At 52.2% G+C, this 13,575-nt stretch overlaps 4 protein-coding genes across 4 annotated transcripts; 3 read left to right on the top strand and 1 right to left on the bottom strand.

Moving 5' to 3' along the window:
* Window positions 1–265: 265 nt before the first annotated feature.
* On the bottom strand, window positions 266–1,156 carry J3458_001167 (uncharacterized protein; the record flags this gene model as incomplete). The annotated part of the gene is made up of 1 exon (XM_007815315.2): window positions 266–1,156. The coding sequence occupies one exon, from the start codon at window positions 1,154–1,156 to the stop codon at window positions 266–268; it is 891 nt and encodes a 296-aa protein (XP_007813506.2).
* Window positions 1,157–8,301: 7,145 nt separating this feature from the next.
* On the top strand, window positions 8,302–9,330 carry J3458_001166 (uncharacterized protein; the record flags this gene model as incomplete). The annotated part of the gene is made up of 2 exons (XM_007815314.2): window positions 8,302–9,029; window positions 9,087–9,330. The coding sequence occupies 2 exons, from the start codon at window positions 8,302–8,304 to the stop codon at window positions 9,328–9,330; spliced, it is 972 nt and encodes a 323-aa protein (XP_007813505.2).
* Window positions 9,331–9,600: 270 nt separating this feature from the next.
* J3458_001165 (uncharacterized protein) lies at window positions 9,601–9,987 on the top strand (the record flags this gene model as incomplete). Its single annotated transcript, XM_066116576.1, has 1 exon — window positions 9,601–9,987. The coding sequence occupies one exon, from the start codon at window positions 9,601–9,603 to the stop codon at window positions 9,985–9,987; it is 387 nt and encodes a 128-aa protein (XP_065978459.1).
* Window positions 9,988–12,009: 2,022 nt separating this feature from the next.
* On the top strand, window positions 12,010–13,263 carry fsf1_1 (mitochondrial transport protein; the record flags this gene model as incomplete). Its single annotated transcript, XM_007815313.2, has 3 exons — window positions 12,010–12,113; window positions 12,229–12,362; window positions 12,440–13,263. The coding sequence occupies 3 exons, from the start codon at window positions 12,010–12,012 to the stop codon at window positions 13,261–13,263; spliced, it is 1,062 nt and encodes a 353-aa protein (XP_007813504.1).
* Between the last annotated feature and the right edge of the window lie 312 nt (window positions 13,264–13,575).

The following is a 13,575-nucleotide window of genomic DNA, read 5'->3' as shown; positions in this document are numbered from 1 at the left end:
CGGCTCCTGCAACGAGCGAACCAGCGTGCTGTCGAACTTCAGAATCCATGTACAAAATAGAGTCATCATCATAAAACGTGTCATTTGCTATCCAGCTGTATCAATAAGGAGGCCATGGCACATTGCTCCCCTTTCACTTGTTCAATCTGGTTCAAAAACATCCCTTGCGTAGATGCTGAGAGAACCCTCGCTTCGGGGAGGAAGGGATTCTGGTATCAAAATAAAAAAACGTATAATGGGTGCTGGCTTGCAAGTGCAGCAAAACTTAGGATCGGAATCGCGACTTGGTGCGTTCCTGAATCCGAGATTCTGTTTCAACGTATAAGTGGTCCAGGTAGTCCATGGCCGATGCATCCTTCAAGATTTTGGCGACTTGAATGCCTGCAGAGATGAGCTGCAATATGTTCCTGTCGTCTTTCAGAGGACGGCTTTGGTGTTTGGCTGCGTGGCGCATCTCCAGTGAGTTTTCTAGAATGGTCACGAATTGCTTGATCTGACCATTGTACAAGACTCTTGCAGGGATGCGTCGCTTAGTTGCCAGTCTTTTGAGAAGGTACACCCATTCAGTCCATTCACGATCCTGTGGTCTTTCGACCGGTCGCATGTCCTGTGTGAGGGGGATAGGGAACTGATACTTGGCCACGAAGTCAAAGGCACACTGGGAGAGCCGATCGTTGACCTGGTTCAGCACGGTGTCCTGCTCTTGAACGTGAAGATTAGTCGGGAGGTGCGGCAACTCCCTCTCCTGCATATCAATGACCTCTTGTGGAGGACGTTGCAAGAACTGATGAGGACCGTCAAACTCATCTCGATTCGACGGCCGCCGTTGTGAGCCGCGTTTGCCACCCTGGGGCGGCTTCTGCTGTGGGCTAGTCACTCCCATGACGTTCTCGACGGAATAATCAGACAAGCTGGGAGAAGCAACAATCTCCTCGAGGGAGCCCGTGGGGGAATATCGCCCATGATTGTCCCAGCCCGTCGTCTTGCCTGGGCTTTTGTAACCGTTGAACGCAGGCACAATGGATGAGGAGGCGGTAGCCGGAGCACGCAACGCATAACCTGAGGAAGCAGAGGAAAATGTATCAGTCCGCGAGTGGTAGCCGCTCCCGCTTCTAGGAATATTCCCGTTCTGGACATAAGAATTACTAGGGTTCATGATGCTGAGGGAACCAGTGTTATTCACGTGTCCTTGAGGAAGTGTGTAGATGAGGAGGTTTGCTGCTTACCTGGGAGGAGAATAGAATCCATTTCCAAAGCCATCATTGCCATATGGGTCAACCAGTGCACTACAACCTACGTTAGTATAGCATGTCTATAACGTGAGGCATCGTGACTCTCGCACCTGTGCCCTGTATTCCACGGATCTCTGGAAATGGTAGTGCTCTTATAGGCTAATGCAGTGTGCGGCATTTCTCCTGGAATCATGCTGCAAAATGGACTTTTTCCGCGCCGAAAGACAAGTTGTTTCTTGTCGACTTGGGCAAATAGAGCAGGGAAAACAAGAAAAAGCACAATGCCGAAAGGAAAAATATAATCAAATGCGCAGCGCGGCCGGAGCGAGTGAGTACGCCAAAACGGCGTAGCAAGAAATATAGCCCAAGGACGGGGGCAGTCCTCGCAGCTTTTAGCTAGCAGCAGTATGTAGAATAAGGATCTTGTGGAAGAGCCGACAGTACGGTAAGAAATCCTTAAAGAAATGCAAGATCCAATTGGTCTGGGGAATGCATAGGGAAATGACGACAGTCCTGGGAGCTCTCTTTTCCTTGGCCGTTGGCAAAGCGAAGCGGTGTGATCCGAAGGGCAGGTGACCAAGTCCACACCTGCAATGGCCAAAGTCGACCGACTGGATGTTGGCCGCTGGTAAAAACAAAATAGAAAAGAAAAGAAAGAAGCAAAAAAGGAAAAGAGGCACTAAATTATAGTGCAGACCTTGGAGGAATATCCACGGCTTAGATGGAGTGTCTGGCTTCTTCGTCTTCTTCTCTTTTTTCCACAGTGTATCGCACACGACTCTACTCCGTACCTGGCAGGAGGATAGGATGGGGCTGATGCGGGAGGAGAAAATGGTAATAAACTCAAGCTTTGGAGTTTGGATTGGGTTGAAGCGAGGGGAAAGCCGAGGGAACAAGTCTGGAGAGATTGGTTCCGGAATGTAGATGTTTTATGTCTGACGATGAAACTGCCGCGCACTTGAGGTGATGGGTGATGGCACTGGGGTGATGGGCATCGTCAAGCACGCACCAGAGGCAGCAACAGCGGGGAGCACTAAATCCTAGTACTGACCCTTGTATCAGCCTGTCCACTGGTTGAGACATGTACCTGACGGCAGCAGTCCGGTTGTGCTGCTCAAGGGACTCAAGCTCGGGCGTGCCCAGCCAAGAACTAGGAAGGAACCCATGTCGAAATGACTACCTAGGTACGTACTAGGAGGAAAAGACGGAGCAGTCTTGTAGGGAGTACATCTGCATCATCCATAGACATGCCTCGAAGCCATGTACAACAACAAGACTACGCGTTCACGTCCTCTCGGATTCTCCCACTCTCTTTTTTTGCGGATGGTGCAAATTACACCCCATGCCAGACGCTGCTGGGGGTTCGCCTGAATGGATCTGCCACCGAAGCCCGAGTGGCCAACGTTGGGAAACAACAGACGTGATCAGGTCCATGCTCATATCCATGTCCATGTCCGAGCATACATACAATACCTACGCACAATACTCCGTACAATACGCAAGTATGGAGTCCCAGACTCATGTTGATGCAACTCAAGACGGAGCCGGGCGTTTTGCCGCCCGCGCCAATTGTGTGCACACTACCAAGTTCTCCTGGCCGAGAAACGAGTAGCATTCCTACTGGGGACCACATGGCGGGGAGGTATTTCAGAATACTAGCTATGCGGAACAGTGCCAAGCGCATTTTGAGGCTATTTTGGGTCAGCCGCAAGGACAAGAAGCGTGACAACTGCAGAGTCTGTACTCCGGAACGATATATGTAAACCACACCAAATCGGTGGAGCGGTGATGTGGTACTCCCTCTCCGCCTGGTGCCTGCTGTTCCGCTCCTGGATCTGGGGATGGATGGGCTCTCTGCCGTTACTCTGATGGTCGTTATGGACTGAAGCGTGCAATACGAAGTGCTGGAACACATTTGTGTGAAGGGAAGCGCGCAGCCTTGATGGAGATGAAGATGGCGCTTATAGGGGCCCAACCGAAACCCAGCCACTGGCATCGCTGCCACCATGATACTCGGTACAATGTTGCACAACGCGCCCTCTACAATTCTACTCTGCCATATTTCTTATTCTAACTTGCCTTCAGGGAGTACCCCGAGTTGATAGGTATGCATACTCTTCAAGCTCCGGCAAGACGACAAGCCGATATGTTCTGTGACCGGAGTACATCACGCATCACTCGATGCGCTGAGGCTGATTGGGCATCTGCATTGTTGCCCAAGGAGTCTGGTGGCTTACGAGCCGACAGAAGGAATAATAAAAGAAACAACTTCAGCCCAACCAACCACCCCTTGTCAGTCTTGAACATGCCCAGTGGGACTAGTATTAATTAAGCCTTCAGCATTTACCTGTTGTCACTGGATCAGAATTGGGTCAGAGCAGACCTGTGAACAGGGAACCTCCCTGTAGACTTGAAGATACCAACGGCTGAAGAGCACGGACTAGGTTCCAAGTCAAGCACGAAATTCTTGTTCGGCTGCACAAAATACATACACGCGTTGGGCAGCAATAACACTCGGGCACAATGCGGAGCAGGACCAAGAAGCAATCGTCTGGATCAATGCGATAATGCTCCGGACCCCCATATCCCAGGCATAATGCCACCGTGTCTGGTTGAAGCAGATTATGCCAGATCTCGAGAACGTGACGTGAGTTACTGCTCTGTACTCCACCCAGGACCTGCCTAGGTAGGTATTGGATGAGTTACGCCATGGATATGTGTGTATGTCGGGGACAAATATCAACGCTTGAGACGCCGCAGAAGGACATGCAAACCCCATGATGTTATGCACGATGCCCAATCATGCCTCATCCATGCCCAGCCTAACACCCAGCTCTAGCAAGCTGGGTTGCTTGACGAGGGCGGGGCCTGCAAAGCAAGAGAGCGATATACAAATTTTGAGATAATAATGTGATGTGAGCAACATGCCATGCCTCTCGGCCGTGGACACGCGGCATGCGTGTTGAACATAAGGAGGGCATGCTGACCACCGGATCGATGCGAGGTGATCTGTGGCCGTTTGCCTTTTCTGTGGTTTGCATCAATGAGGCTACGGCCTTTGGTAATGGACACTTTGTTCCTGTAGCTGCATCGAACGCCGTTGCCGGTCGTGGTCCAACCACCGCCTCATCTTCCTCACCGTCGCTTACGCCAACCTCCTCGATCTGATCTCAGCCCCCATGTAGCGGCTGCAATACTCTTGGTCGCGGCCAAGAGAGCCATCCATGACTTTAGGGGCGACAGTTAAACCGATATGGGATCAACCTCGCCCTAGCAGCAAACACTTCATGCTCCCATCGTGGACGTGGAGCCACAGTGATGCTCTATCGAGGCCTTGATCGGATCTTCTCTGCCAAAAGTGCAAAATAAACAAACAATGAGCAACTTTTTTTTTCTTATTTCGAAAGATGCTGACGGTTACTGTCGGCAGAGACTTGACATTGCATGTCTGATGTGAGCCAACTCAAATTGCAATTTATGCGATGACATCACTGTCCCCAACTTCGTGAAAATTCGAGGACTAGCAACACGGCCAAGAATGCCTTGGTTGTGGTGCCGTCATGCATCGCAATGCCATGATCCTCACCTATAACAGCTACCGGCGATCTTGAGTCAAATAACCATGGTCAACGGTCGGTTTCGTTTTCAGTTCTGTTCAATGCAGTAGATTGCGAGTCGGCAGGCGGTCAACTCGAATGAAGGAGCACAGCCGATTAAAGTCAGCACGAGTCACACGGCCGTCTTTAGGTTGAGAATACAGCCGGCATGCAAACTTGAAAGCCTCATTATGACGGATGCAAACCTGAAGCGGCTGGAAAATCCATGATACTGAAATGAATAGAATCCTACATCGAATTACATCGGAACCGTGTTCCGTACGGTTATTACGCCGGAGACGTCTCGTGTCGAGAGACTTTCTTGATCACGTGTCGGGATCGAGAAAGCACGCCAGCCAGTGGCCGTAAAATCACCTTAACTACGGAGTACTACTCCGTACTTTCGTACCCCTACTTTGTTCTTCCGATTCCCGCACTTCGCATTTCCGTATTCCCTTTGCACTGTCAACGACGACGACGACGTCAAAGACCATCAGACGGCCGTGATGCCATCCAGCCACAGCCCCACGTGCAAACGCGAGCCGTCCCGTCAATACCTAGTCTATCAATCAGCCTTCAGCCGTGCCACGCCTCCCATTCCCGTCTTTAGTTGGCATGTTGAGCAGCTTCGGAGCCGGCCACAGTGGCAACACTAACGAAATATTGAACACTCCATCATCCTATCCTCCGTAACACCTCATCTGTCGAATTCAAGTCCGCTTCATCACACTGAAAGGGGCTGGGTTCGGAAACTGTTATTCAGCTATCTGGCATGGCTACGTGGCTGCCACGAGTGGCATGTTATTCGCTGCCTCATCAAACCATCGGGGTTTTTGACGAGTAAAAAATTTTTCGTTTGTCTTCACGCCAGCTGGCCCTCGCTTGACCCCGCTTCAATGTTGGATAGATTAGCCACGTCAGGACATGCGAACCTCCTCCTCAACGCAAGAGCGGTCACACGATGAATGGTGTTGGCACAGTCGTCGTCACAGCTCACAGCTGTGTCGTGCTCTTGGCCATTGGGTTGGATGAGCTTCTTCTGAGTCGAAACCGTTGTACGGAGCACCTTTGTAATGGCCGGTTAACATGGCACGTTCGGAGACGACACGGTGACGGTAATTCGGCCACGTTGACGGGCAATCTGATTGTCGCTTGATGATAGATCGTGGCCAGCCGTGTGCCGACCGCCCCTTGCTCCTTCTGTCTGTCTCATGATGGAGGCTGGGAGGCTTGCTGGCATCTCGGCCTCAGCGGAGGCGAGAGGAAAAATTCGTCTTCAACCCCCATCCCGCTTTTCTAACTGGACGCTCTGTTTCCTCCTCGACAGCCCCAAATATGCAGTGCTTTGGTGTTCTGTGCCTCGTGCAGGGTCGTGCTGGCAGACTGTTGTCACATCTGGCGCCGTCTTCACCATTCACGTCGTCTTGCCGTGATTCGCTTCTCCACCATGCCACACACTTGTGAGACGCTGGCCAAGCAAGGAAGACGGCCACCGCCATGACCCCTGTGTGACAAGACGAATCACTTGCTGTGGGATTGCCAGCGCATTCATGCGGCCCCCCGTTCACCCAAGTCCGCAGTCGCCGGACCACCAAACGGCTGTCCGCGATTGGCGTCATTTGGCCAAGGGATGCCAGCGACGCTCCATTCCATGCGGGCCTCTGCAGGCCTCTGCAGGCCTCGCTGCAGGCATTGTTGACGTTGCAGGAGGTGACTGAACCTGACTGAAGCTGGCCGCTCCTGGCAGACGGGGCTTCATCTATCATCGTCAGGCGTCCATTGCAACAATAAAACCCGCAGTTCCCCTCGTAGCCCAACTCGTTCTTCCTTCGTTTGCAATTTTCTGCCCAACACCTTGGATTGCAGCCCAACTCACCTTGCTGACGACCACTTTGTTTCTTCTTCAAAACAAGCTTTGCCACCCTCAATTGCAACAGAAACTCTCTCCCGCAACCAGTCTGATCTTCCACAAACAAGACCAGCCCCAAGGATTACCTCTTGCCCCATCCACATACAATACAACCCGAGGATATACTTGCACTGTTCCCTTTTGCACTACAAGCTCCAAGGCGTCTCGCTCCATAGCTTTTTACTGCCGCTGGGACCAAACCGTTTTCCTATTCTGCCACTGAGACTTCCAAGTTGATCTGATTTGGTCTTTGGCTGTATCTGTGTGCTTTTCCACACCACATTCTACCAGGATATACAATGCCAGTTGCTCTTGTTGTATCACACCCGGCCAATATGCCAGGCTACAACAGCACAGGTGACCTCGAAGAGGTCCAATCACTTTCTAGGTACTGTTTTTCTCTCCATTTCAGACTCTAGGACTTTTCATATCAATTTCATGTTGCGCGAACATTATGTCTTTTCATTTTGCTTTCTCTATTTTGACTACATACGGATCTTGCCTACCATCAGGACCATTTTCCCTCAGGACATTGAACAGGCCACATTCGGATTACAACAGCTTTTCCACGGATACAAAACGGGGACAGTACTTGCCCGAGCCGGGCAAGGAACAGATCATTATGCCTATAGCAACTATGGAGCCATCAGTGTGAGTATGGCCCGCTTTATCGCGCATTAAAACAGAAGAACCCGGAGTTCTCGAACCTTATGAATATGAAGGACCATAAAACTCCTTGGATTTTATAATTGCGTACAGGACCGCGTTGAAATTTTTTTTTGGATCGAGCATTCTGATTTCCTCAGTCTGCATATATGGAGATTTGGACGGCAGATTAGCCAATCTGTCGAGTCAAGCTGACGCGTGGTAAACGTCGGCTCAAGAACTTCATTCAAAGTTCACGCAATCTAATTCGATTGCTATCGCAGCCGCGAATGGATTCAACAGTTTACACAAGCCTGTGAATACAATATATGGACAAGCCCGCAAATGGATTTTTGGACCACATTTCATCGGCCGGCTTTTACCCATGGATATGTTCTGTTTTGTTTTTGGACCAGCAATATGATTTCAGTACCGCTCTACTGGCGCTTTCCGAACCGTATTTTCATGGCTGGAGAGATTTGAATCGGCAAATGTGATGTTCGAACTTGAATGGGATAGTCAACGTGATGCTTTGAAAGACACCAAACCCCGGGATGACCTGATGTGTCGACCTGTGCCTTGTCAGCAACACAATGGGAACCAAATACGCTTCAAATGGACATTGGATCGCTGGAATCTCACACCGTTCGCTCTACGGATTGCAAGTCCTTTACTGTCAAAAAAAAAAAAAGTACATGTGTACATAGCTGGGTTTGTACAATCATTCCTCGTAGACCTGACTGACATGTGGCTAACCGTTCTCAGGATCAAAGTTGACTCATGCTAGACTTCATATTGTTTTCTATGCTTTTGCTTTTCATTCTTTCTTCATGAGACAACAATAACGTAGTGTAAAAAGACTAACCATGGCAATCATTACAGCTACCCTCAGTCATCAATGGCCTCCAATGCCACCGCAATGTTTTCATTTACTCAAACAGAACCTTCGACAGACCTGTTGAATGGGCAGTCATGGGGAAACACTTCAGAGGGCCACCAGAACTTTCAGGATTTCCCGGACAATGGATCATCACATTCTGGAGAAGCCGAGGATTATCTTTTCACATCTGGCCATACTACTCCCAGAGGATCAAGGCTAGAACAAGCCGCCTCCATGGATTCTGTCTGGACAAACCCAAGGACCACACAAAGCTCAGTTATGGCTCAAGCCATGTCTAGAGCAGATTCGAGCAGATCCAGTGGCTCGTCTCTCTCTCAAAACACACAGCTGAGCAGAGGTAATGTGTCCGCCTTCAGGAATGTATCCCACGCTGCTGCTACCACCGCCGGAACCATGGCCGGAATGAACTCTTGTCTTCTCGTGGCTGCTGATGCCCATGCTGTGTCTTCCAATGCTCATGTATACTGGCCCGAGATGGGGCTTGATATCAACATTGCTGGTGGTGGCGGCAGTGCCGGTGGCAGTGGTGCTTTTGCTGTCACTCAAGCCGGCCCTATGCACATGGTGCCTGCGCATATGCATTTGGGCCCCGAGTCTGTCTTGCCGGACAATTCGTCCCCTGGTTCCTGGGACTGCTTTTCTAGCTCCATCTCTCGGACTTCCTCCCCTGCTACTGTTGATGATGTTTGGCTGCCTTCTGCGCTGAGCCCCAACTCTTCGCCTGAGATTGTTGGTGATTCGCCTAGGTATGTTGAATATTTCAACGCAAATACTGAACAGACGTCTTACGCATCTTTGATCAGTGCGGAGCGCAAGGTCTCGATGGCATCAGACAAGGACCACATTGCCCCCAAGATTGAGGAGGGCGTAGCCATGCCTCATGGATATCCCTCCCGTAGACATGGAAGTGATGGCGAGTCCTCAGCTCGGGACCACCGCCTGTACAAGAATGTCACTCCCGGGCCCGACGGTCTTTTCCACTGCCCCTGGGAGGGACAGAACAGCTGCAACCACAAGCCCGAGAAGCTTAAGTGCAACTACGAGTGAGTATTTAGTTCTCTGCACGTTCCAGCCCAAGCTTGACCAACTAACAGTCTGCGTAGCAAATTTGTGGATTCACATCTGAAGCCATACCGTTGCAAGGCAGAGTCTTGCGAAGGGGCTCGCTTCTCCTCCACCGCCTGCCTGCTGCGTCACGAACGTGAGGCTCATGGACTTCATGGACACGGTGACAAGCCCTTCCTCTGCATCTATGAGGGCTGCGAACGTGCGGTTCCTGGCAACGGCTTCCCCCGCCAGTGGAATCTCCGCGACCACATGAAGCGCGTCCACAACGACCACGGAAGCTCCGGTGGCTCTCCACCCGCCACTGCCAATGGACAATCTGCCAAGGGCCGCAAGAGAAAGACCGAGGTTGCAGAGCCGCAAAACGGCACTCGCAAGGCCACGCTCAAGTCGATGCCAGTGGCTGACTCCAAGCAAGTTTCCTCCAAGCCCCTCCTCGAGCAGTGGCTCGACCAGCGACGTGCTGTTGAAGATCTCTGCCGCAGCCTAAGCAAGCCCGATGACGCACGCAACCTGCAGCAAATCGGTGAGATGCAGAAGCGTCTTGCTTACATGGCCAAGATGACCTCGGACTGGACCTCTGTCACCTCGACAGACATTCGGCCCGATACGAACCGCAGGAACTACACCACTGGCTGAATGAGAGTTGTAAGTCCTACATCACCCAAAACCACGAGCTTGCAAAAAACTGTCACACAGCTGCTAACGTACCACAGTTGGAGCGCTCTGATGACCGGGGCGGGGTTGGAATTTGAATTTAGGGCAATGCAAGTGTTTTTTTCAAAAAAAAAGTCACGCCCAGTCTTGCCGAGCTGGATAGGATATCCAGCCCAAAGGCAAAAGGCAATTCGGGGAAAACACGCTCCCAATCTAGACGAGCAGCTCTTTTGCTCGTACTCAAACGGGGGTGAATGCCACTCCAGGAGCCACAGGAATCTGGGTTTGCTCGGGAGGTTTCCCGGCAGCCGTAGGATCAGGATGGAAAAGGCAGAAACTGACCTTGGTTCAGTAGCCCTGAGATTATGGGATGTCGACTTTTTACCGTGCCGATGGAAAGTATTGGAGCCGCATGGCAGAGTCTTCTAGGCGGGATCTTCGCTTCTGAGAAGGGACGCAACTACAGGAATTGCCGCACGTGTTTGAGACGTGGCGAGCTTTAACAACAAATGACAGATGAGATTGTTCTATTGTTCTATTTTTTTTATTTATTTACTTTTGTTTTATTTTGAGGTTTCCGATTCAGATTGCTTGTTTGTATTTGGGACAATGTCCAGGCACTAGTGGAAGTTGTTTTCTTAGTATATAGATTCTTTCAGCTCCTTTACACTCGCATCAAACGGGTTATGACAGTGACTTGGTGTCTCTTTTTCCAGCTGCACTTGTAAATACATACTTACCTGGTGAAATGGGCGATGGAGATGGAACAAAGACAGTTCCGTTTACGCAGTTGGGTGTCCAGCTGGTTTGTGTCGGGCTCCGCGGTGGACTGCGTTTTCATTCATGTGCTTGATGCATGTGTATTACACGACATTGTCGCACCGTCTTGGTTCTCCCGTTTCACTCATGCCGTCACTCCGGTTTAAGAATCCCATGTGACCTAGCAACCCGACAGGCCGTCATTCGCTCATGCGTTTCAATGCCATTCGCTGACCTTGATCTGTATCCACCCCTAGAAAATCTTGATTGGTTAGCCGCCAAGGTTGCAGCGAGCCCAGGACTTCATCAACGTCGGCGGCCTTGTCGGGTCCTCTTCAATCATGCTGGGTCGCTTCACATCGAGTATGCGCAGTTTGTCCTCCCATGCTTGTGCGAGTTTCCGGTCGACCCAGGGGCCATTACCGGGGTCGGAAGAGGGGAGGGAAGCTGGCGGGTGAGTTTGGCAATTGTGAGCGCGGCCGCGCCTCCTTTTTCTCCGGTGTGCTGTCGCCCAGCTAGCCGGTAAGGAGCGGAAGAAGTCACATGCTGGACGCGGGATGCTGGCAAAGCCGTAGTCCAAGAGCGCTGTGATATGGCCCGTCTTTGGGTCACATGGTAGATTATCGGGAGCGTTCTATTTCGGCGTCAACAGCGGCGCGCCAAAGAGCGACAAAGTTCAGTGAAGAAAAGGGAGGAGATGAAGAGAACAGAGAGCTCACTGAAATCTGTGTGTATAGTTGTCTTGTCCGGCCTCGAGGTCAGAGCAGAGAATTGTGCTTGCAGGCCATGCCCGATAAAAGCATCAGCATGTTCTGTGACGCTGTTGTTGCGCCAGCCTTGCAGATATGATCAGTTCTTATCGGCTTTGGCACGGGCGGCATACGCGTCCAGGAAACGGTTGCTTCGTCTACTTTAACTACATTGATGACCACGGAGTTGCACGACAGTTGACGGCGTAGCAGTAGTAATAATGCGACTTCATGTTGGTGGTTCCTTGCTCGCATGCCACAGAACAAATGGCCAAAGCCACGGGCCCCACAGGATGGATGGTTCGTGCCGGCCAAGCAGAAATTTGACTAACCAGGTGACGTCTGGCGAGTCCGAAGTCGCAAGACACCAGCCATACTCCGTATATACGTATATATATATTTTTTCGGGCAACGCACCACCCGCCGATTGAGCAAGCATTGGGGCCGCCGACGACCCGAGTCAAAGGGCTGCGACGGACTGGCGGGCACGGAAACAATGTCGGCCTCATTACCTGGGTCCAGGGATTTGCCGGTCTCGCAACATGATTTGGGCACGTATCTCGGCCGGGTGAAGCATGCGGTGGGCTTGACAGACCCGAGGTGAGTTGCCGAAATCGAGACGACAAACTCGACTGCTGGCTGCGGGGAGGGAGGATACTGCCATCACCACCTGGGGGAGGGGAATAATTTCGTCGGGGCTAACTCTTCGTGGCAGCACCCTCCTCGCCGGCACGAGTGGCCTTGAGCGCGCGAAGCAGCTCGTCACAGACTACAAGACGGGAAAGATTGCGAGCATGACGCCCGAGCTATGGCATGCCAAAAAGGTGGTTGACTCGACGCTTCATCCTGGTATGACCAAACGCCCTTCCAAAAAACAAAAAACGCCTCCACCAATTCTGTTGAAAATGGCTGCTAATATGGCCCAGACACGGGCGAGCCCGTCTTCCTCCCCTTCCGCATGTCCTCGTTCGTCATCACCAACCTCATCGTCACGGCCGGCATGCTCCAGCCGGGCCTCCGGACGCCCGGCATCATCGCCTGGCAAGTCGCCAACCAGTCGCTCAACGTGGCCATCAACTCGGCCAACGCCAACAAGTCGTCGCCCATGTCCACGGCCACGCTGGCCAAGTCGTACGCCGTCGCCGTGTCGGCGTCCTGCTCCGTCGCCCTGGGCCTCAACTCGCTCGTGCCGCGGCTCCGCGTCGCCCCGGCCACGCGCAACATCCTCAGCCGCCTGGTGCCCTTTGCCGCCGTCGCCACGGCCGGCGCCCTCAACGCCTACCTCATGCGCCGCGGCGAAATCACGACGGGCATCGACGTGCGGCCCGTCCTGTCCGAGGCCCAGAAGAAGGAGCTGCAGGAGCAGGGCAAGTCGGAGCGCGACGTGCCGAGCCTGGGCCGCAGCCAGCGCGCCGCCAGGCTGGCCGTCTACGAGACCGCCGCGAGCAGGGTCTTCAACAGCTCCCCCATCATGATCATCCCCCCCATGGTGCTGTACCACGTGCAGACCAAGCAGGCGTGGTACAAGAAGCTGATGGAGGGCGCGTACGTCAGCTCACGCCCGAGGCTGGCCGCCGGCATCCCCATTGGGTTGAACCTGGTGCTGATTGCGGCCACGTCGTTTGCCGTGCTGCCGCTTGCGCTGGCAGTCTTTCCGCAGCAGCAGGAGATTTCGGCCGATAGTTTGGAGGACAAGTTTAGGGGCAGGGGGGGGCTGAATGGCAAGGTGTGGTTCAATAGGGGGCTGTAGAGAGAGGAGCATGTGTGGAGCGATTCGCAAGAGAGTTGGCGGCTCAGTTGTTGGGCGGATGCACTTTATACCAGCCGAGAGCAGGCGGCTTTTTTTTTTTTTTTTTTCGTGTCTTGCAGAGAGAAGAGAGACAAGAGATGTGCTAGAGTCAGAACTGTTCAGACTAGATTTGCTAGACTAGTGTAAATAGAAACTGCAAAAGTTTGGAAATGGCCGTCTCTGGTTCAATCGTTTCGGTAAAATGTGTGCTCTGGCCGGCATTGTACATGTACACTCGAGGAGTTCCAAAACAAACAGCAGACACAATCTGTA

Source organism: Metarhizium acridum, assembly GCF_019434415.1.
Source record: "Metarhizium acridum strain ARSEF 324 chromosome Unknown scaffold_1, whole genome shotgun sequence".
In the NCBI taxonomy this organism is placed as follows: Eukaryota; Fungi; Ascomycota; class Sordariomycetes; order Hypocreales; family Clavicipitaceae; genus Metarhizium; species Metarhizium acridum.
Note: the sequence above shows the minus strand (reverse complement) of the source record. Positions and strands in the feature narration are given on the sequence as shown.